Source organism: Carcharodon carcharias, chromosome 1 (genome assembly GCF_017639515.1).
Source record: "Carcharodon carcharias isolate sCarCar2 chromosome 1, sCarCar2.pri, whole genome shotgun sequence".
In the NCBI taxonomy this organism is placed as follows: Eukaryota; Metazoa; Chordata; class Chondrichthyes; order Lamniformes; family Lamnidae; genus Carcharodon; species Carcharodon carcharias.
Genome location: NC_054467.1, coordinates 13,717,221 through 13,744,501, shown reverse-complemented (window position 1 = coordinate 13,744,501; position 27,281 = coordinate 13,717,221). Strand labels below are relative to the sequence as shown.

The 27,281-nt window shown below is 42.0% G+C and overlaps 1 protein-coding gene across 5 annotated transcripts in view; it reads left to right on the top strand.

Moving 5' to 3' along the window:
* Positions 1–27,281, top strand: part of tbck (TBC1 domain containing kinase) — a 200,096-nt gene that overhangs the window by 109,759 nt on the left and 63,056 nt on the right. For 4 of the 5 annotated variants that reach the window (XM_041184468.1, XM_041184458.1, XM_041184472.1 and 1 more), the window contains one exon: positions 15,566–15,741. In XM_041184468.1, the coding sequence (XP_041040402.1) occupies positions 15,566–15,741 (176 nt within the window). Of the gene's footprint in view, positions 1–15,565; positions 15,742–20,703; positions 21,339–27,281 lie in introns of those variants that run through there. The other variant, XM_041184486.1, reaches the window with a different exon arrangement.

Genomic DNA, 27,281 nt, shown 5'->3' with positions numbered 1-27,281 from the left:
AGAATTTTCTTATGGATTCTATCAATAATGGCAAAATTAAGATGCTCTTTTTTTAAAAAAAAATCTTAATTATATTAATGCTGAAAATCTGATTTTAATACTTTGTAAAATGTTTTGGAAGAGCTTGTGCACCTACCTACACTATCAGCGCTCATCACTGAGTTCAGGTCACTATAGTGGCAGCTGTGTGAAATTTTTGCGCAACTTCATTGTATATTTTTCTGTGAAGAAAACCTTTTGTGCCCAACGCCATATTAGAATCATGTTCTGCACAGTTACAATACTCAGGATGTCTGGCTGCAAACTCTACACTTGTACTCAGTCACTTGCCACATTTCCTGTGCATGTGATTGCAATGTTCATAAGGGAACAGCTGGCCAAAACTGAGGCCCGCATTCCCTCTGCTATCATATACAGGTTGATGGCACAATTGGGCAGACCAGCATACTAAGACATGCCATTTGAAAACATAAAGACAGGTGGTATCACTGCACATACACCAGTCTTGCCAACTTGCGGTTAATGTCACAATTGTCAAAAATAATGGCCCTTTTTTCTCCATCCCTGAAGCGCCCCACAAGTGAGTGAAATTGTTTTAACTTGCCTTGGATAGTAATGGTTAGAGATGATTGTGACTTAGTTTGGCAAGACGAAAGTACGCTATACAACAAATATTTGATAAGCGGATTGAGATCAGTCCCCACAGGCAATGTGCAACACATTAAATGTGTAACCCACCATGTACAAGACAGTGAAAGGAGGAACAATGTGCTCCCTCAACTCACCAATATATTGACCTGCAAAGGACAAGGGAATTGTGTGAATCTGTTTCATGCTTTTTACTTTGTCACCAACCAGATTCATGTCCACATTGTGACCAACAGAAAATATGATTGAAAGAAGGTCATTTAAGCTGCACTTTTTTTTTTTAACTTTCAAACCTGTTTCCCATAGACTGTGATAGCTTTTTGGACAATTCTGCAGGATTTTCTGTACCTTTGTTAAGAAACCAATGTAAACCCAAGAACAACAGCTAGAGTTCTCATCTGTCTCCTACCAGAAAGCACCTGCCCAACCCTGCATTGCTCAAATAGAAACATAAAAAATAAGACCAGGCATAAGTCATTCAACCCTTCGAGCCTGCTGCGCCATTCAATATGATTGTGGCTGACCCTGTATCTCAATGCCATACATCCATGTTCTCCCCATACCCCTTGACGCCTTTAGAGTCCAGAAATCTATCTATTCCCTTCTTAAGTATAATCAATGACTTGGCCTCCACAGCCTTCTGTGATAGAGAATTCCACAAATTCACCAACCTCTGAGTGAAGAAGTTTCTTCTCATCTCAGTCCTGAATGGTCTACCCCGTATCCTGAGACTGTGACCTTGTTCTAGACACCCCAGCTAGAGGAAACATCATCCCTGCACCCAGTCTGTCTATCCCTGTCAGAATTTTATATGTTTTAATGAAATCCCCTCTCGTTCTCTAAACTCAGTGAATACAGGCCCAGTCGGCTCAATCTCCTCTCATACGACAATCCTGTCATCCCAAGAATCAGTCTGGTGTACTATTGGTGTACTACTTTACCATCAAAAATATTATAAAACACTTCAATTAAGTTTTTATTTTATTTACAGTAACAGTTTGCATTTAAATAATGCTATTAACAGGAGGGTGATCAGATTTATGCTGCTCACCATGTTTTACCTGAACTCAGCTTTTTTATTAGAAGACAGAGAGTTGGGATAAAGGGGGCATTTTCAGGATGGCAACCTGTAACTAATGGAGTGCCACAGGGATCAGTGCTGAAGCCTCAATTATTTATAATATATATTAATGAATTAGATGAGGGAACTGAATGTACTATCACCAAATTTGCGAATGATACAAAAATAGGTGGGAAGGCAAATGGTGAGGACAATGCAAGGAGTCTACAGAGGGATTTAGACAGTTTAAGGAGTGGACAAAAAAGTAGCAGATGGAATATAATGTGGGAAAATGTGAGGTTATGCACTTTGGCAGGAAGAATAGAGGAGCTTAACATTATTTAAATGGAGAAAGACTGCAGAAGGCTGCAGCACAGAGGGATTTGGGAGTCCTTGTGCATGAATCCCAAAAACTAACATACAAGTTCAACAGGTGATAGGGAAGGCAAATGGAATGTTGGCCTTTATTTCAAAGGGAATAGTCTATAAAAATAGGGAAGTCTTGCTAAAACTATACAAGACCACACCTAGGATGCTGTGAACAGTTTTGGTCCCCTTATCCATGGAAAGATATACTAGCATTGGATGTAATCCAGAGAAATTTCACTAGTTTGATTCCAGGTATGGAGGGACTTTCTTAGGAGGAGAGGTTGAGTAGGTTGGGTCTGTACTCATTGGAGTTTAGAAGAATGAGAGGCGACCTCATTGAAACATATAAGATTCTTAGGGGGCTTGACAGGGTAGATGCTGAGAAGCTGTTCCACCTTGTAGGACCAGAGGGCATAATCTCAGAATAAGGGGTCACCCATTTAAAACGGAGATGAGGAGGAACTACTTCTCTCTGAGGGTAGTTAATCTGTGGAATTCTTTACCACAGCGGGCTGTTGAAGCTGGGTCGTTAAGTACATTCAAGGCTCAGATAGACAAATTTTTAATCAGTAAGGGAATCGAGGATTATGGGGAAAAGGCAGGAAAGTGGAGTTGAGGATTAGCAGATCAGCCATGATCTCATTGAATGGCAGAGCAGGCTTGATGGGCAGAATGAACTACTCCTCTTCCTACGCCTTATGGTCTTATTGTGGCTCCTACATGCTCATCTTTTATGCCAGACAGTACAGGCAGAGTGTCTCAAAACCGGCAACCTCAGGAATGAGTTCATGCCAGATTTCGGAACTTGGCCGGTTTTCAATAAAAAACCTGGAATTTAAAGTCTAATGATCAACCATGAAACCATTGTTGATTGTTGTAAAAACCCATTTGGTTCACCAGTGTCCTTTAGGGAAGGAAATCTGCTGCCCTTACCTGGTCTGGCCTACATGTGACTCCAGACCCACAGCGATGTGGTTGACTCTTAAATGTCCTCTGAACAAGGGCAGTTAGGGATGGGCAATAAATGCTGGCCTAGTCAGCAACGCCTGCATCCCATGAATGAATTTAAAAAAAAAACACTAGGTTAATATCCACGTTTCTGCTGTTATTAATTCACTTCTCTCACATTTGATTTAATAATACTTCCATGCCTCCCCCACCTCCCGACATCAGTGCACCCTGTTTAAAATGAGAAAAGATCAATCAAACTGAAATGTTGTTAAAATCGTGTTTAAAAACAGTTGTAAGTATTTGTGTTTTTTGAATTCATGCAAGATTGTGCGGTACTCTTTAATAGCTTTCTTTGAACTGATGGGCCAGCTGCAAGAAGGCAGCCAGTGCCCAAGGAACTTAAAGGCTTTTGGGAATCAAGTGTAATACTTGAATTTAAGCCTGTGGGCTTCTATTTGGGTGGCCTTAACGGCACCAATCTCAATACTGTAACAAGAATAGGCATATGTCCTGATTGCAAGTACAATACATAGCTAAATATCCTACTTCACTGGATTATGCAAAAGTCTTTTGTTCTTCCTGGGTGAGTTTAACCGTCTCTGCCACACCTCCGACCGCCCAGAGTGGGGGCAATGACAGGCACACAAAGCCGCGCTGATGCAACAACTTCCCTGATCTTTTCTGAGCTGGGTCGGGCGGGGTCAAGGGTCGCTAAGCCACTCAAAACGTCAGGTGCGCGAAACGGTTAACTACCAGGCACGCCGTCACGCCAGTGCAGCAGCTCCCTGAACAGGCCAGTAAGTTTTTTTTTCACCCATTTAAAATCCCTGCATGGCCTGCTTAAAAGAACTGTTTTATTTTCCGGACACCGCCGGTTTTTGTGTAGCCGGATTTGAGGTACTGTTACCTGTATTAGTTTATTTCTCAGGAAAGGAACCTGAGAAGTTAGAAATGTATTTGATGCGATTAAAACAGCTTCGCGGCCACACCAGGAGCCCAGTGCTTGTTTTAATGAGTCGATGCAACGTGAAGAAGTGTAGAACTTTGTTGTGCAATGTTCACCGTATTATATTATGGGCATGTTATTATCAAAATATGAAAACTTGTTTAACCATGGAGATTGGCAGCTGTATCATGCCCTTAGCTCTAGTGGAGATAGGCAAAGGTAACCTGCATCGCTGATACAATAGTATCAGCGCAGCTTTTTATCCCTTCTCCAGGCTGTAGTTGGGTGCAGCTGCATAGGTGCATGTTCTAGTTTTTTTTTTAAGGATAAGAACAGCCTGCAAGATAAGGGATCAAGGAAAGGGGGTACTGTCTTCTCTCATACATCCTTCAGAAACAGTTTCAAGGTAGTCTCGATGGAATTTCCTTTTAACTCCCAAGTACACCAGCAGACCTGAGACAAAGACACGGTAGTTTGTATGGTTAAAGCTTCCGTTTGATTGTACAGCTTCTATCTTTACTTTCAGAAACACTGATAAAAATCAGCGCTGCCCCATTGTAGAGCAGAGCAGAGCCTTGCAGACGAGTAAGATCCCAGACTTTGTGGTTAATTAGCCGTCAACTCGGCACTACAATTGGTTTGACTGCCTCTGGCTTAGAGAGCGGAACATAAATCTGTCCAAGCTTCTGTTTGTGATTGCTATGCAGTGATCCTGACTGGAAAGTGCTGGTGTTGGTGGATGTGTAGGATTGATCTCAGACTTGAATAGCCTGTGAGCACTCACTTTCCAAAGCGACGTGAGCAGGAGGGCCATCTGGACAAAGTAGCAGAGAATGGCTGGTGCCATGGCACTGTATCCCAGGATCAGGGAGAAAATCCAGAAAAGAAGGAAAGACAATAATAATGAGTTTCTAAATAATAAAAATAATCCATCAATGTTCATTTGATTCATTTAGCTTATGGGATAAAAGAAATATAGGGTCAAAGAGGTCTACAGCACAGAAAACGGCCCTTCGGCCCATCGAATCTGCGCCGGTCAAACAAGTATCTTACTATTCTAATCCCATTTTCCAGCACTAGGCCCATAGCCTTCTATACCATGGCATCGCAAGTGCATATCCAAATACTTCTTAAATGTTATGAGGGTTTCTGCCTCCACCACCCTTTCACACAGTGAGTTCCAGACTCCCACCACCCTCTGGATGAAAAACTTCTTCCTCACATCCCCTCTAAATCTCCTGCCCCTTACCTTAAATCTATGCCCCCTGGTTATTGATCCCTCCACCAAGGGGAAAAGTTCCTTCCTGTCTACCCTATCTATGCCCCTCATAATTGTATACACCTCAATCATGTGCCCCCCTCAATCTCCTCTGCTCCAGGGAAAATAACCCCAGTCTATCCAATCTCTCCTCATAACTAAAACTCTCCAGGCCAGGCAACATCCTGGTAAATCTCCTCTGCACTCTCTCTAGTCCAATCACATCCTTATATGCCCGCACACACTCAGAATTCTGCTGAGAGGTGAACTTGTTTGCAGTTCACTTGGTCTTACTGAGTTCAATGTCATTCTTTGTTTTCATCGTTTCAATTCAATCAACACAGTAACATATTCAGATTCCTCTTAATGTGAGCTTGAGGAATGAAGCAGCAGTTTGTGTTCTGTGTGGATTGTTCATGTGTGGTGAGAGGTGCTGATGGGGTGTGCATGGTGGGTGTGGTGTAAAGGAGAAAAGACAGCGCAGGGAGACTCCCTACAAGAATAGTTTGGAAAACAACATAATTTTGTTCAGGTTTATCTCCTGAGCTTAGATTTAAGTCTATCTTTGTACGACTTCATTGACTCTTTGGATATGCCCTTCTTTGCCAAATCTATTGTTCTGATAACATACACACCTTCTCGATAATTAATCATGATTTTTTACACGTAAATCAAAGTGCAGTAACAGAATTTACCTTATTCATTTCATTTCCTCTTGACAAAAGATTTATTAGTCATGTGACAAAGCCAGCTTTATCGGTATTGACTGAGGTACATGAGAGGAGAGAGCAACTTAATAGCACCTGTAGCTCCCTTCTGGTGTGGCTTCCAGCCAAAGTCATGTCACTTGGTGATAATGCCTAGGCAATTTGTTGTGCATGCCTGCTCCCTGAAGCATGGTCACAGAATATGACTAATGCTATTTAACCCAGAACAGAAATTCTTTTGTACAATAATTCATGTATTTCACTTGTGGATACATGATGTGGCTGTTTTCATTACACTATTTTTCCTTATAATGGCTGCACTGCTTGAAGGGATTTGAAAACCACAGGGTTAGTTTCTACAACTAATTATTTGTTTAACTTCAGTTATTTTTTATCTTTTAAAAAGTGATTTCTTGCATATTTAAAATTTGACGAAAGTTTGCTTGAGCGAAGAATATCTAAGAGCCAAGCTACAAACCTCCAATAATTAGTTTATGTTTATTTTGCAAAATAAAAACAAAGCTCTAGATATGACCAGGTCTTTTCACTTGTTCCACCTTACTTCTTTGTTTCTCATATATATAAAACAAATTGATAGTTAGCTTGATGGTTGGGGAGGAAAACCAGCTAAGGGGGAAAGAGTTACTCATTTCTGTGCAATTATGTGATTTTCAGCATTTCATTAAGAAGCTCATCATCATCATGTGTGCTGCACCCAAAGGCAGCTCCTTGTCTGCCGATGCTCCATCCTGAGCTGTTTTCTTGGCAGTTTCTGTTAGTGATGATTTGCTGTTGCATTTCACTCTGAGGCAGAACAGGAATCAAACCTGTGCTGTCGCTGCTATTCTGAGTTACACACTAGCTATCTAGCCAACTGAGCTAACCAGCCCCAATGGGAAGCTACTCTTCTGAATTTGAAATGTATTAAGGATGTAGGGTTGCATGTATAAAAGTTATAAAGAAGGATTTTGATAAAGAACAATTATTTAGTATCCTTACAGAGGGATTCTGGTCAAATCACAAACCACATTTTTAAGAATAACTAGTTTATAACCATCGTGTGGACATCATATGAGATTACTACCTGGGAAGTCAACCCTTCAATCCTGCCAACCTTATTTTGTTCAAAGGGGTGATTTGATTGAGGTGTTTAAAATCACAAAGGCAGGAGACAGAGTAGATAGAAGCAGACTGTTTCCAGGTGCTGAGAGATCTAAAACAAGGGGATATTAGAAAGAAAGCTAGACTTACATTTTTGTAGCACCTTTCTTGTAATTCTAAAGCACTTTACAGCCAATTAACTACTTGAAGTGTGATTTTTCAAAAAATATTTTTCTCTGAGGGTCGTCAGCCCTTGGAACTGTCTTCCGCAAAAGGTGGTGGAAGCAGAGTCTTTGAATATTTTTAAGGCAGAAGTAGATAGGTTCTTGATAAGCAAGGGGGTGAAAGGTTATCGGGGGTGGGCAGGAGTTTGGAATTGAGCTTACAATCAGATCAGCCATGATCTTATTGAATGGTAGAACAGGCTCAAGGGGCCAAGTGGCCTACTCCTCCTAATTCGTATGTTCATATGTATCACTGTTATAATGTAGGAAACAATAAGATTAAACTTAAGAGATTTGGGACAGAACAAGAGAAAGCTTTTTACTCGAGGTGAAGTGTGCTACTGAAGTGAATGATTGAAACTGGTACAATAATAAATGTGAGGTATTGGACAACTGGAAGCCAATGTGATTGAGTGAGCACAGGATTGAAGGGTTAATGGGACTTGAAGTGGGCAAGAATATGGATAATTCTAACTCAGTTTAATAGTTTAAGTTTAAGGAGGGTGACGAATCAGAGGAGACAGGTCCTGTATTCTCTACCGTTCAGAAGAATGAGAGGTGATCTTATTGAAACATACAAAATATTTACAGGCAGGGCTCAACAGGCTAGATGCAGGAAAGATGTTTCCGCTGGCTGTGGGGTCTTGAACCAGGCGACACAGTCTCAGAATAAGGGATTGGTCATTTAGGACTGAAATGAGGAAGAATTTCTTCACTATGAAGGTGATGAATTTTTGGAATTCTCTACGCCAGAGGGATGTAGAGGCTCTGTCGTTGAGTATGTTCAAGACAGAGATCGATAGATTTCTACACGTTAAAGATATCAAGGAATATGGTGGCAGTGCAGGAAAATGTCATTGAGCAAGAAGATCAGCCATGATCTAGTTGAATGGTGGAGCAGGCTCGAGGGGCAGAATGACCTACACCTGCTCTTATTTCCTATGTTCCTACAGAGCGGATATGGGATCAGAAGCTCAGCAAACAGTGAAATAAGATGCTGAGATTGCAATCCACCTAGTTCAGTCTGAGCCGGTGGCTGGGCAGGGAGTTGGGATCGATATTGAGAGTATGGAACTTGTGCTGGAGGCCAAAGTCAATGGCTTTGATTTTCCCAATGGCCAAAGTCAATGGCTTTGATTTTCCCAATTTTAAGCTGGAGGAAAATTTTAAGTTAGTCAAGACTGGATGTTGGACATGTAGCCTGACAACACAGAAAAAAAGTTAAGAAAAATTGAAAAAAAATTTGGTAATATTCATTAATAAAGTGTGTGACTTGTGCCTGCAAAAGGTTTTAAATTTTCCTTTACTTTTCCTCCTGATTTTCTCTCCTTAACCCCTCCATTCTTATAAGGAAGGTTTTATATAAAGCCTTTCATGATCTTAGGACATCCCAAAGCACTTTACGGACAATAAAGTACTTTTAGGTGTAGTCACTTAACTGGAGTATTGTGTCCAGTTCTGGGCACCGCACTTTACAAAGGATGTGAAGGCATTAGAGAGGGTGCAGAAAAAATTCACGGGAACAGTTCCTGAGATGAGCTTCAGTTACATGGAGAACAGAGGACACTGATTTCAGGTGATTCTCAAAAGAAGGAATGGCGACATGAGGAAAACCTTTTTATGCAGTGAGTGGTTTGGATCCAGGAAGAATGAAAAAGCTTGCATTTCTATAGCTCCTTTAATGACCTCGGGGCTTCCCAAAGCAATTTACAGCTAGAAGTATTTTAAGTGTAACTAGTGTCAAAGTATAGGAAAAGCAGCTGTCAACTGAGATGATTGACCTCCAACAACCACAACCATCTTCCTTTTTGCTAATTATGACTCCAGGGGGAAAACTCTCCACTGGCTGGAGTCATACCGAGCAGAAAGGAAGATGGTTGTGGTTGTTGGAGGTCAATCATCTTAGTTCCAGGACATCACTGCAGGAGCCCTCAAGGTAGTGTCCTAGACCCAAGCATCTCCAGCTACTTCATCAACATCCGGGAGGGGGAGAGTTACCTGGATGTTTTGTATCAGGAGGCGGTCACACCCGGTAGATTAAGTACTTCAAGTCAGGTCAGTGGTCAGGGTCAGTAGGGTGTGACTGCAAGTGAGGCAGGTAGAGGGATCCTGTGTTCAGGAACAGAGGAGCCTCAGCTCTTGACCTTGTCCAACAGATACAAGGTACTTGCTCTATGAGTGGATGAGGAAGAGGGTAGTAGGGAGGGTGAGCCAGCTGACCACGGCACCATGGCACAGGAGGCCATTCAAGAGGGGGGAGCAAAAAGACAAGTGGTAGTTGTAGGGGATTCTATAATTAGGGGAATTGATAGCTTCTTTTGTAAACAGGATCAGGAGTCCTGCATGGTATGTTGCCTGCCCGGTGCCAAGGTGAGGGACATCTCTGACTGGCTTGAAAGGATATTGGAGAGAGAGGGGAGGATCCAGTTGTTGTGGTCCACGTCGGGACAAATAACATAGGTAAGACTAGGAAAGAGGACCTGTTTGGGGATTATCAGGAACTAGGAACTAAATTAAAGAACAGGTTTTCAAGGGTTAATCTCTGGATTACTACCCGAGCCACGTGCAAATTGGCATAGGGACATGAGAATAAGGGAAGTAAACACGTGGCTAAAGGAGTGGTGCAGGAAAGAGAGGTTCCATTTGGCATCAGTATTGGAACAGGAGGGATCTGTGCCATTGGGACGGTCTCCACCTGAACTGATCTGGGACCAATGTTCTAGCGAAAAGGGTAAATAGGGTGGTCAACAGGACCTTAAACTAGAGGCCGGGGGGGGGGGGGGGTGGTAAAACTCCAAGAAGTATGACTAATGGGAAACAAAGCAGCAGGTTAGCGTGTGGGGGGGTGGATTCAAATTCATGGAAAATTATGAAAAAACTGAAAAGAAAGGAGAGCCCAGGTGAGGCTATTAAAGTCTCCAGAACACAAAATAGGACAGAGTTTTTGGAAAGGGCTAGGAATCTAACTTCAAGCACATAAGATAAAGGGACAATATTGAGAAAGGGGACGGGTAATGCAGGACTGAAGGTGTTGTATCTGAATACATACAGTGTACGAAATAAGGTAAATGAGCTTGTGGCACAGATTGAAATTGGTAGGTATGATGTGGGCATCACGGAGACATGGCTGCAAGGGGATCAGGACTGGGAGCTAAGTATCAAAGGATATACATCCTATCGAAAAGATAGGCAGGTTGGCAGAGGGGGTGGGGTTGCTTTGTTAGTAAGAAATGAAATTAAACCGATACCAAGAAATGACATAGGGTCAGATGATGTAGAATCTGTTTGGGTAGAGTTGAGGAACCGCAAAGGTAAAAAAACCATAATGGCGTTATGCACAAGCCTCCGAACAGTAGTCAGGATGTGGGGCACAAGATACACCAGGAGATAGAAAAGGCATATAAGAAAGGCAAGGTTACAGTGATCATGGGGGATTTCAATACACAGGTAGACTGGGAAACTCAGGTTGGTAGTGGATCCCAAGAAAGGGAATTTGTGGAATGTCTACGAGATGGCTTTTTGGAGCAGCTTGTGGTGGAGCCCACTAGGGAACAGGCAATTCTAGATTTAGTGATGTGTAATGAGGCAGATTTGATAAGGGAGCTTAAGGTGAAGGAACCCTTAGGAGGAAGTGACCATAATATGATAGAATTTACCCTGCAATTTGAGAGGAAAAAGCTGGAATCAGATGTAATGGTATTACAGTTCAATAAAGGCAACTACAGAGGCATGAGGGAGGAGCTGGCCAGAACTGACTGGGAGATGAGCCTAACAGGAAAGACAGAGGAACAGCAATGGCAGGAGTTTCTGGGAGTAATTTGGGAGACACAGTAAAAATTCATCCCTAGGAAGAAGAAGCATACTAAAGGGAGATCGAGGCAACCATGGCTGACAAGCGAAGTCAGGGACAGCATAAAAGTTAAAGAGAAAGCATACAATGCGACGAAGAGCAGTTGGAAACCAGGGGATTGGGAAGCCTACAAAGACCAACAGAGGACAACTAAAAAAGAAATAAGGAGGGAGAAGATTAAATATGAGGGTAAACTAGCCAGTAATATAAAAGAAAATTGCAAGAGTTTTTTAGATATATAAAGGGTAAGAGAGAGGCAAAAGTGGACATTGGGCCACTGGAAAATGATGCTGGAGAAGTAGTAGTGGGGAACAAAGAAATGGCAGAGGAACTGAATAGATACTTTGCATCAGTCTACATAGTGGAAGAATTGAGTGACATCCCCAAAGTTCAAGAGAGTCAGGAGGCAGGGGTGAGTATGGTGGCCATTACCAAGGAGGTGCTAGGAAAACTGAAAGGTCTGAAGGTGGATAAATCACCTGGACCAGATGGATTACACCCCAGAGTTCTGAAGGAGATAGCTGAAGAGATAGTGGAGGCGTTAGTGGTGATCTTTCAGGAATCACTGGAGTCAGGGAGGGTCCCAGAGGACTGGAAAATCGCTAATGTAACCCCCCTGTTTACGAAGGGAGTGAGGCAAAAGACAGGAAATTACAGGCCGATTAGCCTGACCTCGGTCGTTGGTAAGATTTTAGAGTCCATTATTAAGGATGAGATTTCAGAATACTTGGAAGTGCCTGGCAAAATCGGGCAAATTCAGCATGGTTTCATCGCTGGGAGGTCATGCCTGACAGATCTGTTAGAATTCTTTGAGGAGGTGATAATTAGGTTAGACAAAGGAGAGCCAATGGATGTTATCTACTTGGACTTCCAGAAGGCCTTTGACAAGGTGCCGCACAGGAGGCTGCTCAGTAAGACAAGAGTCTATGGTGTTAGAGGCAAGGTACTAGCATGGATAGAAGATTGGCTGTCTGGCAGGAGGCAGAGAGTGGGGATAAGGGGGTCCTTCTCAAGATGGTGGCCAGTGACTAGTGGAGTTCCGCAGGGGTCAGTGTTGGGACCACAACTTTTCACATTATACATTAATGATCTAGATGAAGGAACTGAGGGCATCCTGGCTAAGTTTGCAGATGATACTAAGATAGGTGGTGGGACAGGTTGTATTGAGGAGGCGGGGAGGCTGCAGAAGGATTTGTACAGGTTAGGAGAATGGGCAAAGAAGTGACAGATGGAATACAATGTGGGGAAGTGTGAGGTCATGCACTATGGTAGGAAGAATAGAGGCATAGACTATTTTCTAAATGGGGAGAAAATTCAGAAATCTGGAGTGCAAAGGGACTTGCGAGTCCTAGTCCAGGATTCTCTTAAGGTTTCAAGGTTAACTTGCAGGTTGAGTCGATGTTTAGGAAGGTAAATGCAGTGTTGGCATTTATTTCGAGAGGAATGGAATATAAAAGCAGGGATGTGCTGCTGAGGCTTTATAAGGCTCTGGTCAGACCACATGTGGAATATTGTGAGCAATTTTGGGCCCTATATCTCAGGAAGGATGTGCTGGCCCTGGAGAGGGTCCAGAGGAGGTTCACGAGAATGATCCCAGAAATGAAAGACTTAACATATGAGGAACGTTTGAGGACTCTGGGTCTATACTCAATGGAGTTTAGAAGGATGAGGGGGGATCTGATTGAAACTTACAGAATACTGAAAGGCCTGGATAGAGTGGACGTGGGGAAGATGTTTCCATTAGTAGGAGAGACTAGGACCCGAGGGCACAGCCTCAAAGTAAAGGGAAGACCTTTTAGAACAGAGATGAGGAGAAACTTCTTTAGCCAGAGAGTGGTGAGTCTATGGAATTCATTGCCACAGAAGGCTGTGGAGGCCAGGTCATTGAGTGTATTTAAGACCGAGATAGATAGGTTCTTGATTGGTAAGGGGTTCAAAGGCTACGAGGAGAAGGCAGGAGAATGGGGTTGAGAAACATATCAGCCATGATTGAATGACGGAGCAGACTCAATGGGCCGAATGGCCTAACTTCTGCTCCTATGTCTTATGGTCTTATGGTCTTCCTTCTATCATAAGGTCAGAAATGGGGATGTTCACTGATGATTGCATAGTGTTCAGCACTATTCACGACTCCTCAGATACTGAAGCAATCCGTGTCCAAATGCAGCAGGACCTGGACAATATCCAGGCTAGGACTGACAAGTGGCAAGTAACATTCACTCCACACAAGTGCCAGGCAATGACCTTCAACCTTCTTCAACAAGAAAGAATCTAACCATTGCCCCTTGATATTCACTGGCATTACCATTGCTGAATCCCCCGCTATCAACATCCCGGGGGTTACCATCGAACAGAAACTGAACTGGAGTAGCCATATAAATACTGTGGCTACAAGAGCAGGCTAGAGGCTAGGAATCCTGCGGCGATTAACTCACCTCCTGACTCCACAAAGCCTGTCCACCATTAACAAGGCACAAGTCAGGAGTGTGATGGAATACTCCCCACTTGCCTGGATGAGTGCAACTCCAACAACACTCAAGAAGCCCGACACCATCCAGGACAAAGCAACCTGCTTGATTTAACGCCATACACAAACATTCACTCCCTCCACCACCGATGTATTGTGGCAGCAGTGTATACCATCTACAAGGTGCACTGCAGCAACTCACCAATCTTCCTTAGGTAGCACCTACCAAACCCACAACCGCTACCATCTAAATGGACAAGGGCAGCAAACACATGAGAACACCACACCTGGAAGTTCCCCTCCCAGCCGCTCACCACCCTAACTTGGAATATATCGCCATTCCTTCACTGTCACTGGGTCAAAATCCTGGAACTCCCTCCCTAACAGCACTGTAGGTGCACCTATACCACGTGGACTACAGTTCAAGAAGGCAGCTTACCACCACCTTCTCAAGGGCAATTAGAGATGGGCAATAAATGCTGGCCTAGCCAGCGATGCCCACGTCCCATGTATGATTAAAAAAAATAATAAATTTGCATGCAATTTGCAAGGCCCCACCAACAACAATGTGGTAACTGACCAGATCATCTGTTTTGTACATCATTTGAGGGACAAACATTGACCAGGGGTGATTCCTCTGTTCTTTGATTATAGCGCTCTAGGATTTGAGAGGGCAGACATGGCCTCAAGCAAAAGACGACACCTCCAATAGTTGCAGCACTTTGTCAGTATTAGATTTTTATGTTCAAGTGAGACTCGAACACAAAACTTTCTGACCCAGATACAGGAATGCCACCAACTGAGCCAGGATTTTTGTGGGGACTTTTTAACTAAATGTACGCAGCCCATTTCCTGCCAGCTTCTAATGAATGAAATTGTACAAGAGCTGCTGGAATTAGTAGTGCTTCTGTGTTTGCCATTAGATTAGAGTGCATGCTGGGATTTGTAGTTCCCTTTCTCACTGACCTTTTCTGTATGCTCATTCCAGGTGCCATGATATTTCAGTTTGTTCCCTGACGGTCAACATGTTTAGGAAAGTTATTTGCTTACAACGTATTCTACAATGGGGCAGCACGGTGATGCAGTGGTCAGCACTGCTGACTCACAGCTTCAGGCACCCGGGCTCAATCCTGACCTCGGGTGTCTGTCTGTGTGGAGTTTGCATATTCTTCCCGTGTCCATGTGGGTTTCCGCCAGGTGCTCCAGTCTCTTCCCACCATCCAAAGACGTGCTGGGTAGGTGGATTGGCTACAGTAAATTGTCCCCCAGTGTGCACCTCACCTAGCGCCCATTGCCTGTCAGGAGAGGCTGCAATACCCCGTGACCTTGAATTGGATGAAGTGGTTCTGGAAAAGTGAGTGAGTATTCCACAATTTATTATACAAATACAAAGATTGTCAGAAGGCTATAACAAATGCAGGGGTAGTTTAGCACTCAGCATAGACCATGCAAGGTGCTTTACACTTGAAACTGTTTAGCATAATGTAGATTTTTAAATGTGAGTTTAGCTGCTTTGTACACATTGAACATGCTTATCACTACTCAGAATGTACCCTACGTGTGCAGCGAACTTGGAAGAGATCAACGATTCAATCACTGTTTGTTCTTCAAATCAGCCATGAGAGGAGTTTAAGTGAGGCAAATAGACAGTTGGGTTCTGTTTTGAGGTTGTTTGATATCTCACGAAGAGATCTGGAGGCTTGTATGGTTGAACATAAACCGCTTATTGGTAATTCATAACTGTATACATCCCCAAGGTACAGCCTTGCATGGGTGATGTCTCCATGCTGGCTCTGTCCAGACTCGACTACACATCATCACGTGACTGTCAACATCATACCATGGGCAGTACTGTTCTCAAGTCCCACATTAACCCTTGCTCTGACTGAACATCCTTATACTACAAGTTGGCCTAGTTGGCATGGCTAAACACTTTGGCTTTTGTGTTTATCTTTACCAATTGATGTATTTGTTTGGTTTTCAGAAATTGACATTGAGCGTTGTGTTCGAGAGTCTATCAATCTTTTCTGCTGGACGCCTAAAAGTGCTACGTACAGGCAACACGCTCAACCACCTAAGCCTGCATCTGATAGCAATGGAGTGCCCCGACCATCATCCTACTATTCAGCAGACTATCAGGACGTGCCTAAGACTGACCTCGTGAGTAGTCCTGGAGCGTCATTTCCAATGGGTAACTCTTTGGGTGCAGTGTTAGGAGTCAACTTAAAAACCTGGGGCCAAATTACAGTCTCTGTCAGCTTCTGCAGTAGGAGGCAAGTCTTGCCTCTTTCAGTAAAGTGGCGAGCATGCATCTTATGTGCATTGCATGTTTTTAGTATGTAAGTGTTCTTTTTGGTTTACTTTTATTGAAGGCAGTGACAAATGCAGAGGGTGGCTTAGCACTCAACATGGGTCAAGCAAGATGCTTTACATTTAAAACTGTTTAGCATAATGTAGATTTTTAAATTTGAGTTTAGCTGCTTCTAAGTGCAACTTGAATAGACAATTACTGCTTTGACTCAGAACAGTGGACAAGTTGCAATATTTGACAGCAATATATTTACATTGAACATGCTTATCACCACTCAGGATGTAGCCTTAGTGAAAGCCTTTTAAATAGCCAGACTTAAATTAGAAGGACTTAATATAATTCATGGATCAGAATCTTTCCATCAATATTGAGTATAAAATTATAGCTTGTCTATAAACTGAGTCGGCTTAGTCTATAAACATCCTGCATTAATATGCTCTCTCTTTCCCTCACTCTACTTAAATGAACAAAATCCATTCACAGTAGAATCAACTGTCTGATAGCAGAGACTCCATTTTAACTTTAACTCACAGTTGTTCCTGTATTTTGGCCTAGGTAGTAACCTGAGATGTAATATACCTTTAAGACAAATATTGTAATGTAAGGTCACATGATCTTATTATCCAATAGCAGAGTAGCGCAGACTACCTCTATGTGAGAGTCCTGAGTTAATCACCAATGAGTGAAGACAGAGTTTTATGTTGTGAACGCAGTGTAGTTGTAGAGTTAATTTGTAAAAAAACAGAATGTGTTTATTCTAACAACTATCTCCGACACTGTCTCTGTACTGACTCGGTTGCCTCGAACAAAGCATGCAGCCTGGATCCTTTAGTCCCAGCAAACCAAGGGCTTTGGATCCAACAGTCTGCTACGTTTGTTGATTCAGCTGGGGAAAGGTTTCCCTGGAGACATTGATACCAATTTAATATCTAGTCAACAATCTTTACTGAGTAATTAATGCAATAGATCTTATGAATGTTTAGGTGTTCACTATTGTCATGCATCAAGGTAGAACCATAGAGGATTATAGTGCAGTAACAAGCTATTTGGCTCACATGCTTGTGCTCACTCAAGATCAAAGCAATACAAGACTAATCCCCACTGCCCCACCACTTCATTATAGCTATGGAACCATAGAAAAGAAAAAGAAAGACCTTGCATTTATACAGGAAAATAAGAACAGGAGGAGGCCAATCAGCCCCTCAAATCTGTTCTGGCATTCAGTTAGATCATGGCTGATCTTCATATGAACACCAGCTACCCACGTTGGCTCTATAACCCTAGTAATTTTGCCTAACAAAAACTTATATCAATCTTGGTTTTTAACTAAGCCTCACAATTATTTAGGGAAGAGAATTCCAAATTTTCACTACCCTGCCTCTGAAGAAGTGCTTCCTGATGTTCACCCCTGACCTGCCTAGCTTTAATTTTAAAGTTATGCCCCCATTGTTCAGGCCTTGCCTACCAAAGGAAATAGTTTCTCTTTTATCCTATCAATCATAATTTTTCTTTCCAAATCTTATAAACACCTCAATAAGATCACCCCTTAATCTTCTTTGTTCAGTGAAATACAAGCCTTAGTGTCTCCCATGATTCAGGATGTCCCAAACACACTACTGTCAATAAAGTTCTTTTGAACTGTAATGTAATAGGAGGATGCTTGGTATGATTAAAGGGACAGTGTTGCCAAACTGGAAATGTTTTACCTTCTGAATGAGCATAGGAAGACACATTTAGTGAATCAGAGTCATTGCGGCGACAGTCAAATCTGCTTTTACAATTGTAGTTAAAAAAATTAAACCTTTGTTTCAGGCATCACCATTACGATCTTTCTCCAGTAGGTTTGAGCTGAGTTTTCAGTGCTTACTGTTACAGAAACTGCACCCATCTTAAAAATTGCCCAGTGCAAGGGCAACATATTCCTTAGCCTTGATTACACTACTTAAACTCTTTTCACAGTGGCCTGTTAGGATTATTTCTGTGTCTTTAGACCTAAAAAAAAAAGTTATCATTTTCTCTCCTCTTGGCTGCAACCTTAATTCGCCCATTTAGAAGAAAGGTAGCGGAATATTTAAGTCAGATGGAACCTCAGATAATGATTGCTGTAGGGATCTCACTTTTCTGGACAACAGATTTCTTAGAATCACACAGCACAAGAGAAGGCCATTTGGCCTATGGTGCCTGTGCCAGCTCTTTGAAAGAGCTGTTAATCAGTCTCCCCTGCTACATAAATTTGATGTAAAGTTAATCGTTTTTCTATCTGATGCAAAATTTTAATTCCCATATACTGCTGTCCTGTTATCAAGCTTTGTTTTCTATCTGTCCATCACTTGAGGCAGGCATAGTTAAGTGTACTTCATTGACTAATTTCTCATTACCTATTAAATGGAAGAGAATAGAAGAATCAGCTGCTTTGTTGTCTCCAGATACATGACCTTTCAGGCATTAGAGTTGCATGATTGATTTCAAAACAATCTGTCAAGATTGCATTTGGAAAGAAAAACAAACCCATGTTTCAACCCAAGAATCCATTGCTTTTCTTAGTGCACCTCAGACACCAGAGTTTTAAACAGTATCATGATCACTTCTTTGAATAAGCACTTGAGGCTTTTTATTCATTCACTGGATACAGGGCAGCACTGGCAAGGCATTTATTACCCAATCCTATTTTTCTTTGAGAAGGTGATGTTGAGAGCTGCCTTCATAACAACTGAATGGTTTTTGCTAGTCCATTTCAGAGGGCAGTTGAGAGTCAGCCACACTTCTGTGGGGTTGGAATCACATAAGGCTGAATAAGGATGGCAGATTTCCTTCCCCAAAGGGGATTTCTGAACCAGGTCTAGGAATTACCTGGTCACAATTATTGATACTGGTTTTTATTCCAGACTTACTTAATTGACTGAATTTAAATTCCCCAGCTGTCCTGGTGGGAATTGAGTTCATGTCTCCAGACCTTTAGCTACTTCAGTAACATAACCACAATGCTACTGTTCCTGGTGTATCCTCTGGGACTTTCTATTCCCTGCAAGCCCACATTTACAATCCAGAAGCACAGTAGTCAATTCCTTCAAAATTAGGTTAATGATATCCAGGGTTTTCAGTCTTTCTGGACTGTCCTAGATTCTCAAGGAAATAAGAATTAATCTCTTCGAAATTGCTGTGAGCAACCTAGGATAAAAATCCTTGAGTCATTAAAAATATGCTTTCCTTTTTCATTTGCTTTGAACGCTTCCACCTTAAGTTGGTTATAAAAAGTTTTTTTGACTGGGTGAGGTAGTTGGACATGGGAGGTCACAGAATGAACCCTCAGGACTACATTGAAGCAGATTTGGTAACCCAAATGATGCCCAGGGTTCTCAGAATTCTGCAATACCTTGGCTGCTGCCAAGGCTAACACTTCATTCTGTTTGGTCTTGAGTTAGGGGTAGGATGGGGTTTCCCTGTTCCCCTAAGAAAGCTATTTTAGTCTATAATTCATAAATACCATTCTTGTTTACAGATCTGTGCATCTCAGTAACTCTACACAAGGTTGTACTTCTGCTTCCCTCCAGATCACAGTTACTTAATCATGTAACATTGCATTATGGTTTCATCAGCAGCTACATCATTATCAGGTGTTCCTGATATTAACCCTTTACTCTACAAGCTTACCCTTCTCACTTCCACACTGCAGAATTTACCTCCCGCTGCTGTTACTGGGGCAGTGCTGCAATATTTCAAATGTTCAATTATGATTAGGTCTTTGCAACACATGGGACAGTATGAAGAATAGGTAGGTTTCACAACCACAAGCAGTGTGGGTAAAATTCCTGCCATTAGCACAGCTTGAACAAAAGAAAATGTAATTTTTTTCCTTAAGTTTTAATGGCATAAGTCTTTAGTTCTATCAAACAACCTCGCCACGCCACCCCCCCCCCCCCACACAATTGCCCATTTCAAAGTAAAGTTGTGGAAATATACTTTTAATTAACAATCTCATAGCTGTGGAACATTGGTTGGTGAGGTGGCAATGAGCTTCAGATCTACATTCCCAGCTACAACAGCCTCTGCTTTCTACTGTTTCCAAACCTTCTAATCAGGAGGACTATAAATGTAAATTTATAGTTCAAATGCCATCCTTGAAACCACTTCTTCTGTTTTTAATTGTCACGAGGTAATTATGTAGAACATACGAGGGACCAAAGAGCTAGGATATAAGTGATAGGGAAATGTTTTGCCTTTTCACCTATGTTCATTAAGACTGTTGCTTCTGAAATAAAAAGTGGTCAGTGTTCCCAGAAAATTGAACAGAAAATTCCAATAGTACTTGATGAATTTTGTGCATTTCAAGTTGGCAGATGCCAGATCTGAGAAATTGCACAATTTTCCTCCACCTTTGGCACCTGGTGTCAGCGTTGCACACAGATCAATCAAATATAATACGGGGGCCAAGTACAGACTAAAGCTCTCTCTACTTTGCCACACACCAGAGTGACTTCACAGTGAACTCACATTTCAGGGAAGTCACCTGTGGTGCATCAGTTAAAAATTTTCCACTTTGCATATCAGCCCTCCTTGCGATCTATCTGACTGTGGCGATAATTTCTGGTCAGTTTTGTACTCCGGGCTTGTGGGTGCTAGTTATCGGGTTGGGATTGTCTGTAACCATTGCAAGTCGGACTCTTGCATCCTTTCCATTTGTGTTGGATTTGACTGTAAACTGGAGGAATAAGTTAACTGTGACAACTTACTACATGAGGAAGAGTCTCCTAAACTGTGGACACATCAAAAAATGACTGGGATCTTAACTATTTGTTTTTATTCTCTTTCAGTGATATGTATTTATTAGAGCTATTATTATGGCTTTTATTCTACCTGAAGTTACCCTTCCAAAAAAAGCTTTTTGCAGTGTGCCAAATGCACAGCTCTTTTATAGGGAATTATTGGTGCTAGCCAACTACTACGATGTAAAGAACCTGCCACCTATATGTTGCAGAAGAGTTCTGTGATCAGCTCTTACTGAAGATATCGTCTGCAAAGCCTAGGTGTTGGAGTGCATTTTGGTTCATTTTCAATATGAGCATGCTCCAATTATGCAGTTGAACTGAAGGTGCAGAGTGGGCACCAGGGAACTAAAGTTCTGGGTTTAATAAAACTTCTCGTTACTTGAGGTTTTATTCTTGAGCCTTCCCTTGTTGGGTTGTTCTACTCGAGGGACCTGAGCTCACTTGTATTGCTAATCTTTCCATGCCACCTTGGACGTGTTAGGATAAATATGCTTCCCTTTGGATATGGTGTTAAATTGAATTGCTGCTTTCCTGTCCTGGAGATTGATAAAGATCGTGCACCAAGTGTAGCAGTAATCACGATACTCTGACATGTTATCCCCAAGAGAAAACTTCAGCCCACTAATGTGGCCACAAGCCTGTCAAGTTTCATTCTTTTGATTAAAATGAAATAAAATCTTGACCTGTTTCTTTGTGTCTCACTTTTTAAAAATAAACATGGCCTTTTATATTTGAATATGTGAGCTGATTGACCAGAGAACCTACTGGGGTTCTTTGTCTTCAATGGGAAAGATAATAATGTAGGCATAGACAGGCTCTTAAGCTGAATGACTGACTAAGCACAGCTCGCAATCTCCCTGACAGCCTCTCTCCACCAGCCTGTCTGCACTCCCACCTTCAGTGAAGCCAAATACTTCACATGATACTTTAACAGTGGTGTTATTAAGGCTCTGCCTAGACTTCTCATTACTGATTATATTTTATACTCAGTGCCTCTTGTGATAAAATGTAGAATTCTATTAGCTTGTATTATGGCCTTATCAACACAAGGTACAGCCTTCAGTGTCCAATGAACCGTACCTACAAATCCCTCTTTTGTTCCAAATCACTGAGTCTACTTCCATTCAGAGTATAATTACAGCTGTTATTTTGTTTTGGTTAAATGTATCCCTTGAAAGCTTCCAAATAATTACAAATAACTAATGTGCACATTATGTGAATGCAACTATACCACAGTTCTACAAAGCCCTAGTTAGACCACACCTGGAATACTGTGAGCAATTCTCAGCACCTCACTTTCGAAAAGATATATTGGGCATGGGATGGGGGGATAGTATAGCATAGATTTATCAGAATGAAAACCTGGACTCCAAGTATTAAATTATGAGATTACACAAAATAGGATTGTATTCCCTGGAATTTAAGAGTTAAGGGGTAATTTGATCAACGTTTTCAAGATGTTCAGGGGAACAAATGGGGTAGATAGAGAGAAACTACTTCCACTGGTTGAGGGAGTCTAAGACTATGGGTCTGGTCTAAAAACGCGAGCCAGACCTTTCAGGAGTGAGATTAGGAAACACTTCTACACACTCAGGATGTTAGGAGCTTGAAACTCTTCCACAAATTGCAATTGATGCTTTATTCATTTTAAACCTGAGATTAATAGGTTTTCATTAGCCTAACATATCAAGGGATATGTGGCTAAGGCAGGGAAGATGCAGTTGGGTTGCAGATCAACCATGTTTTCATTGAATAGCCGATCAGGCTATTTTCCTATGGAAAGGCCCCAGAACTGAAACCTGTGGAACATCATTGTCCACCCAAACATTCTGAAAATCTACCATTAACTTCTACTCTGTTTTCTCCTTTGTAACACCTTTTAATGCACTTTTCCACGTTTCCCTTAATCCCATACCCCTTAATCTTCTCTAATAATCTCTCTTTTAGTAGCTTGTCTAAGGCCTTGCAAAACACATGTTATCGCACCCAGTACATTTCCCCAAATACCATGTCATGTGGAATAGAGTAGGAGGAGCTATATGGCCCCACTTTTAGGGGTTCCAGTCCACTGCTGCACCCCATGCTGGCTGGATTTTTATAATTAGTGGTTGCTATACTTTGTAAAGTTGGTTTTGCTGTATCATTGCTTCCATTAGAAAGTAACACGTGTTCCCCAATGAACTGAGCTGAATGCTTTTTTTTCTGAGAGAGTGTTAAAGGCTCAAGCACTCTCGTGCATTTTTCTATGTGGATTATGAATGAATATCTACATCTATGCTAACACCCTACTCTACAAGATAAAGAAACAGTTGTCCAATCTTTCACTGACACCAGCTGCACATATGCTGACTGTGAACGAAAATAGATTTAGTAGCTGGTACTCATGAGAAAAATGCACTAAAAATGAGGAGCAACTTAAATGAAACAAAAAGGCAAGAGATGCTTTGGTCCGAATGTTTTCATTTATTGTTTCCTACCATTGCAAAGACACCGCAGGGTTTATTCTGCGTCAAGTTATGAATATAATTTGGCATCCTTTGCCCTTCTCCAGTTTTCTTTATCATCCACAAGAGGCATACCCATTAAAAGGAAGGATAGAAATGATTTAAAGGAATGTTTAAAAGTCTTTAGGTGATCCATTGACTACCATCCTGAGGGAGGGGAGTGTTGGTGATCTCACCTTGCAGGTGGGATGGTCTTATTTTGGGAGGGAGAAGTAGCCTGGCCTTCTGGATTAGGTCAGGGGGAGTGGGTTGCTGGTCTTGACTTCCATGAGGATGTGGAGGTGGCCTTACCTTGAAGAGAGGAGAACAGTGTGGTCTTGCTTTCTGGATTGAGGGTGGTGGTGATCCCCTCTTCTAGAGGGGTTGGACATGCTTCCCAGGGATGTTCTCACCTTCCAAGTGGTGATAATCTGGCCTTCTGGGGAGAAAGTCTTACCTTGAAAGGTGGGTGTGATTTTACCCCTTGCCAGAATGTATTTCAAATGGCTGTGCCTCAGATTACATTGCATAATATCAGAAAGAAACACCTGAATTAAAGCAAGATTTGTCGCCTGTCTGGGCTAAAATCAACTACCTCCTGTAACTGTAAAGTGTAGCTTCATGGGAACTACTAATATTAGACAGTTTGGCACCAAGCAAAATGTCACATCACTCTTAATAATCTTCAGAATAGGGCTTTTCTGGATTAAGTTCCATACCCACAGTACATCGTTTGTAATTAAAATGGTCACTGCATTTTGGTAAAAATATTTAATATGTGTACTGTGATGATATCTCCTCAGACAATAATTCTGATCAAGTTCTCAGATTGCATATGGTTTTTTTTAAAAAAAAGGATTATGTCTCAGTATCTGGTCCATGTTGTAATTGGAATACTTGTCTTAGACAGAGCCTGTTATATTTTCCATCAGCTCTCTGGTTACAGCTCAGAGTGATGCTCTGTGTCTCACATATTGTTCTTTGATCTATTTTAATGTGCAGGCATGCAAGTAATCTACAGTTAGATTGTTGGCTGGTTGCATTGAAAGCCATGTTTTAGGCAGATGTGGGTTTTTTTTTTGTTCTCTATTTTCACTACAGGTACAGAGTTTATTTGAATCATATGTACCTGTTTGTACACGAGAAATTTTAAAACCCTGGACAGTTTGACGGGAAGCAGAGCTTGGGAAATATTATTGGTTTTAGCTTTGGAACTGTGTAGGAAACTGCATCCTTTAACTGCTGCATTATGTTGCTAAATATACCAAGATGAATTAACCAGACTATATATCACTTAGCACTTATTAAGTGTTTCAACTTAGGACAAAAGGAGCTGCAATGCCCTCACTGGAGCACATACTGCTCAATGTCGTGTTAAAACACCAGCCTGTGTCAGATACTTTTCATGACTATCTTGTTAAACAGTCATCCTTGTGGTTTTGAGCAGTCTCCAGGAATTTCAGTCCCTGCACAAAGCAGGATTTGACAAAAGGAGCACTCCAGCCTGCACTGCAACAGGTGCTGCAAGTTTTATATATCCTGATGAATTTTTTAAAAAAAATAGTTGCCTGACATGACCAATGCTTCATAACATTCCTGTTCTCCGATACACATTTCTGTCCCATACCTCATTTTTACAAAGTATTACAAAATAAGATTTTCTGATGCATTTTAATTTGGACCTTAATTCAGATTCTGTGTTCCACAAGCTTATTTTTAATGTTTACAGCAAATTGCAGCTTCCAGTCTCTGTGGCGACAGTAACAGATGTGAACAATAAATCTCTTTTCTCGTGAGAATAAAGGAGCCTTTATAACAAATATAGCATCTTAGAAATGGCATAAATAATTTTTTTTTTATTTCTGATGGTTGTTGCTTTTAACCCCAGCCCAAGTAAGCCCAATAGCTGAGGACTCTTCAGAAACCCAGTATTCACATGGCTTTTCACTTTAAGGCACCTATTAACCAATGGTCTAATGAGTTCATAAACTTTGTACTTCTAGAATACATTTGTGTAATTAGAACCCTAAGCACGGTTTTCTTCGCTTCAGTTAATCACTGAATGAATGCTATGCTTGGCTAGATCCTACTTGGTGAAACCTGTATCCATTCTATAGATCTTTCTTTTAATTCAGCATTTAAAAAAATGAGTGCCCAATGTTAAGATTAATTCTGCCTCATTCAACATAATGGATCTCAGGTAGATGACTGTCTGTTTTTTGGATCAATTTGCCTCAACGACCAAGTAGAAATGCTAGTCGATGACAAATTGTCAATTCAAATCTGCATCTGTAATTCTTTCTAAGCTATAACTTGTCATGTACTCTGTTATACCAAGGCTTGAGAAAGCAATTAACATTCTTTACAAAACGGTTTCCTTGCCTCACCCCTCCTCTGGATGCCAACCCTTCTGCAACTGGACACTTAGTTAGACTTAGTTCCTCCAGTCCCTTGTGGGATAATGGGCAGCAAGACTCTGCCTCCAGCCTTGGTCCATCATGAATGCTTTTGCTCCCATTCATGAAGACCTCCTCAAACATCCAACAAGCTCTGGACTGCAGAGGATGGCCCCAGATGACTGAAGGTGAGGAGTAGTCATCAAGCTGTAGAATAAAGGGAACTCCAGCGACTGCAAGAACTGGAGGGGCACAACACTGCTGGCAGTACCTAGCAAGGTTTTCAGCACTGTGCTCCTCCACAGGTTAAAAGCAGAAGTAGACAGTACCCTTTGTGAAGCAAAGCCGGTTTCCAAGGTGGCAAATCATGCAACGAGCAGAACTTTACGCTCAGGGACATCATAGTGCAGAGCCTGGAGTATCAGAAGTTACTTGTTATCTCCTTCTTTAATTTCAAGAAGGCTTTCGATAGCATCCATTGGCATCACTCTGGCACATCACTAGACAGTACAGCATCCTATCATGATATATTAACAGCTGAAAAGCCTTATACTACAACTGCAGCTGCAGCATCAAGGCCAGCCCAGGCACCACAGACTCATCCATCATCACCACAAGAATATGACAGGGCTGCATACTCTTCCCACTCCTTTTCCTCTTGGTATCGATTTCATCATGAGGAAGGCAATGGTGGATGCAGACTTTGGTGTCCCGTGGCAACACCACCACTTGACAGACCTGGATTTCGCAGATGGCATCGCTTTGGCCGAAGAATTGTTCACGTGCCCTCTGAGAGTAGTGGCGCCAAGGTCCGCCTATGCATCAGCTGCAAGAAGACCAAGACAATGATGACTGGACGGCAACAAGCCCCTCCCATCGTCACAAGGCAACAGAACATCGAGGACGTTGACCACTTGCCTTACTTAGGACATAACATCTCAATGGAGGGTGATGTAGAAATCAACGTCCACACAAGAATCAGCAAAGCAGCTTCAGTCTTCCAGTGGTTCCACACGGTCTGGACACCCAGCATGGCCACGGTAATACCAACCATGATCTATGTCAGCGAGACATGGAAGAGAACAGCAAAGTCGTCATGTAAGTTGAACGTCTTAGACCAGTGCTGCCTATGTTAGATCCTGGGCATCACTTTGGGAGACAAGATCACCAATGCAGAAGCGCTGTAGAGAAGTGGTCAGAAGTGCCTGTGGGGGCGACATGACGGAGAGACGACTGAGACTCACTGAACATGTATTTTGCTTCCAGGGTATATGTCCAACCACAGTCGCTAGAATGGACACCACCAGGTGGAAAAAGAAGACGGGGCCGGTCAAAGAAGACCTGGTGAAGCATAAGTGGAAACGATTTCCTTTTATTTACTCCTAAAACCTTTCCTGATTTTGAAAACCTCTATTAAATCTCCACTTAACCCTTACTGCTCTAAGAAGAACAGCCCCAGCCTCTCCACATAAATTGAAGGTCCTCGTATCTGGTTCCATTCCAGTAAATCTCCTCTGCACCCTCTCAAAACGGCTTGACATCATTCCTAAAGTGTGGAGCCTGGAATTGGCCTCAATACTCAGCTGGCAGCCCACCAGTGTTTTATAACTGGTTCCACTCTATCTCTCCTCTCCCATAAGCTGTTTGTCATCGTCTTGTTGCCATTATTAGCTCTTTCGCTTCTAAGCGTTAACAATTCTACCAATTTGGCATAAGAACGATGAGACGTTAGATACTATTGGAC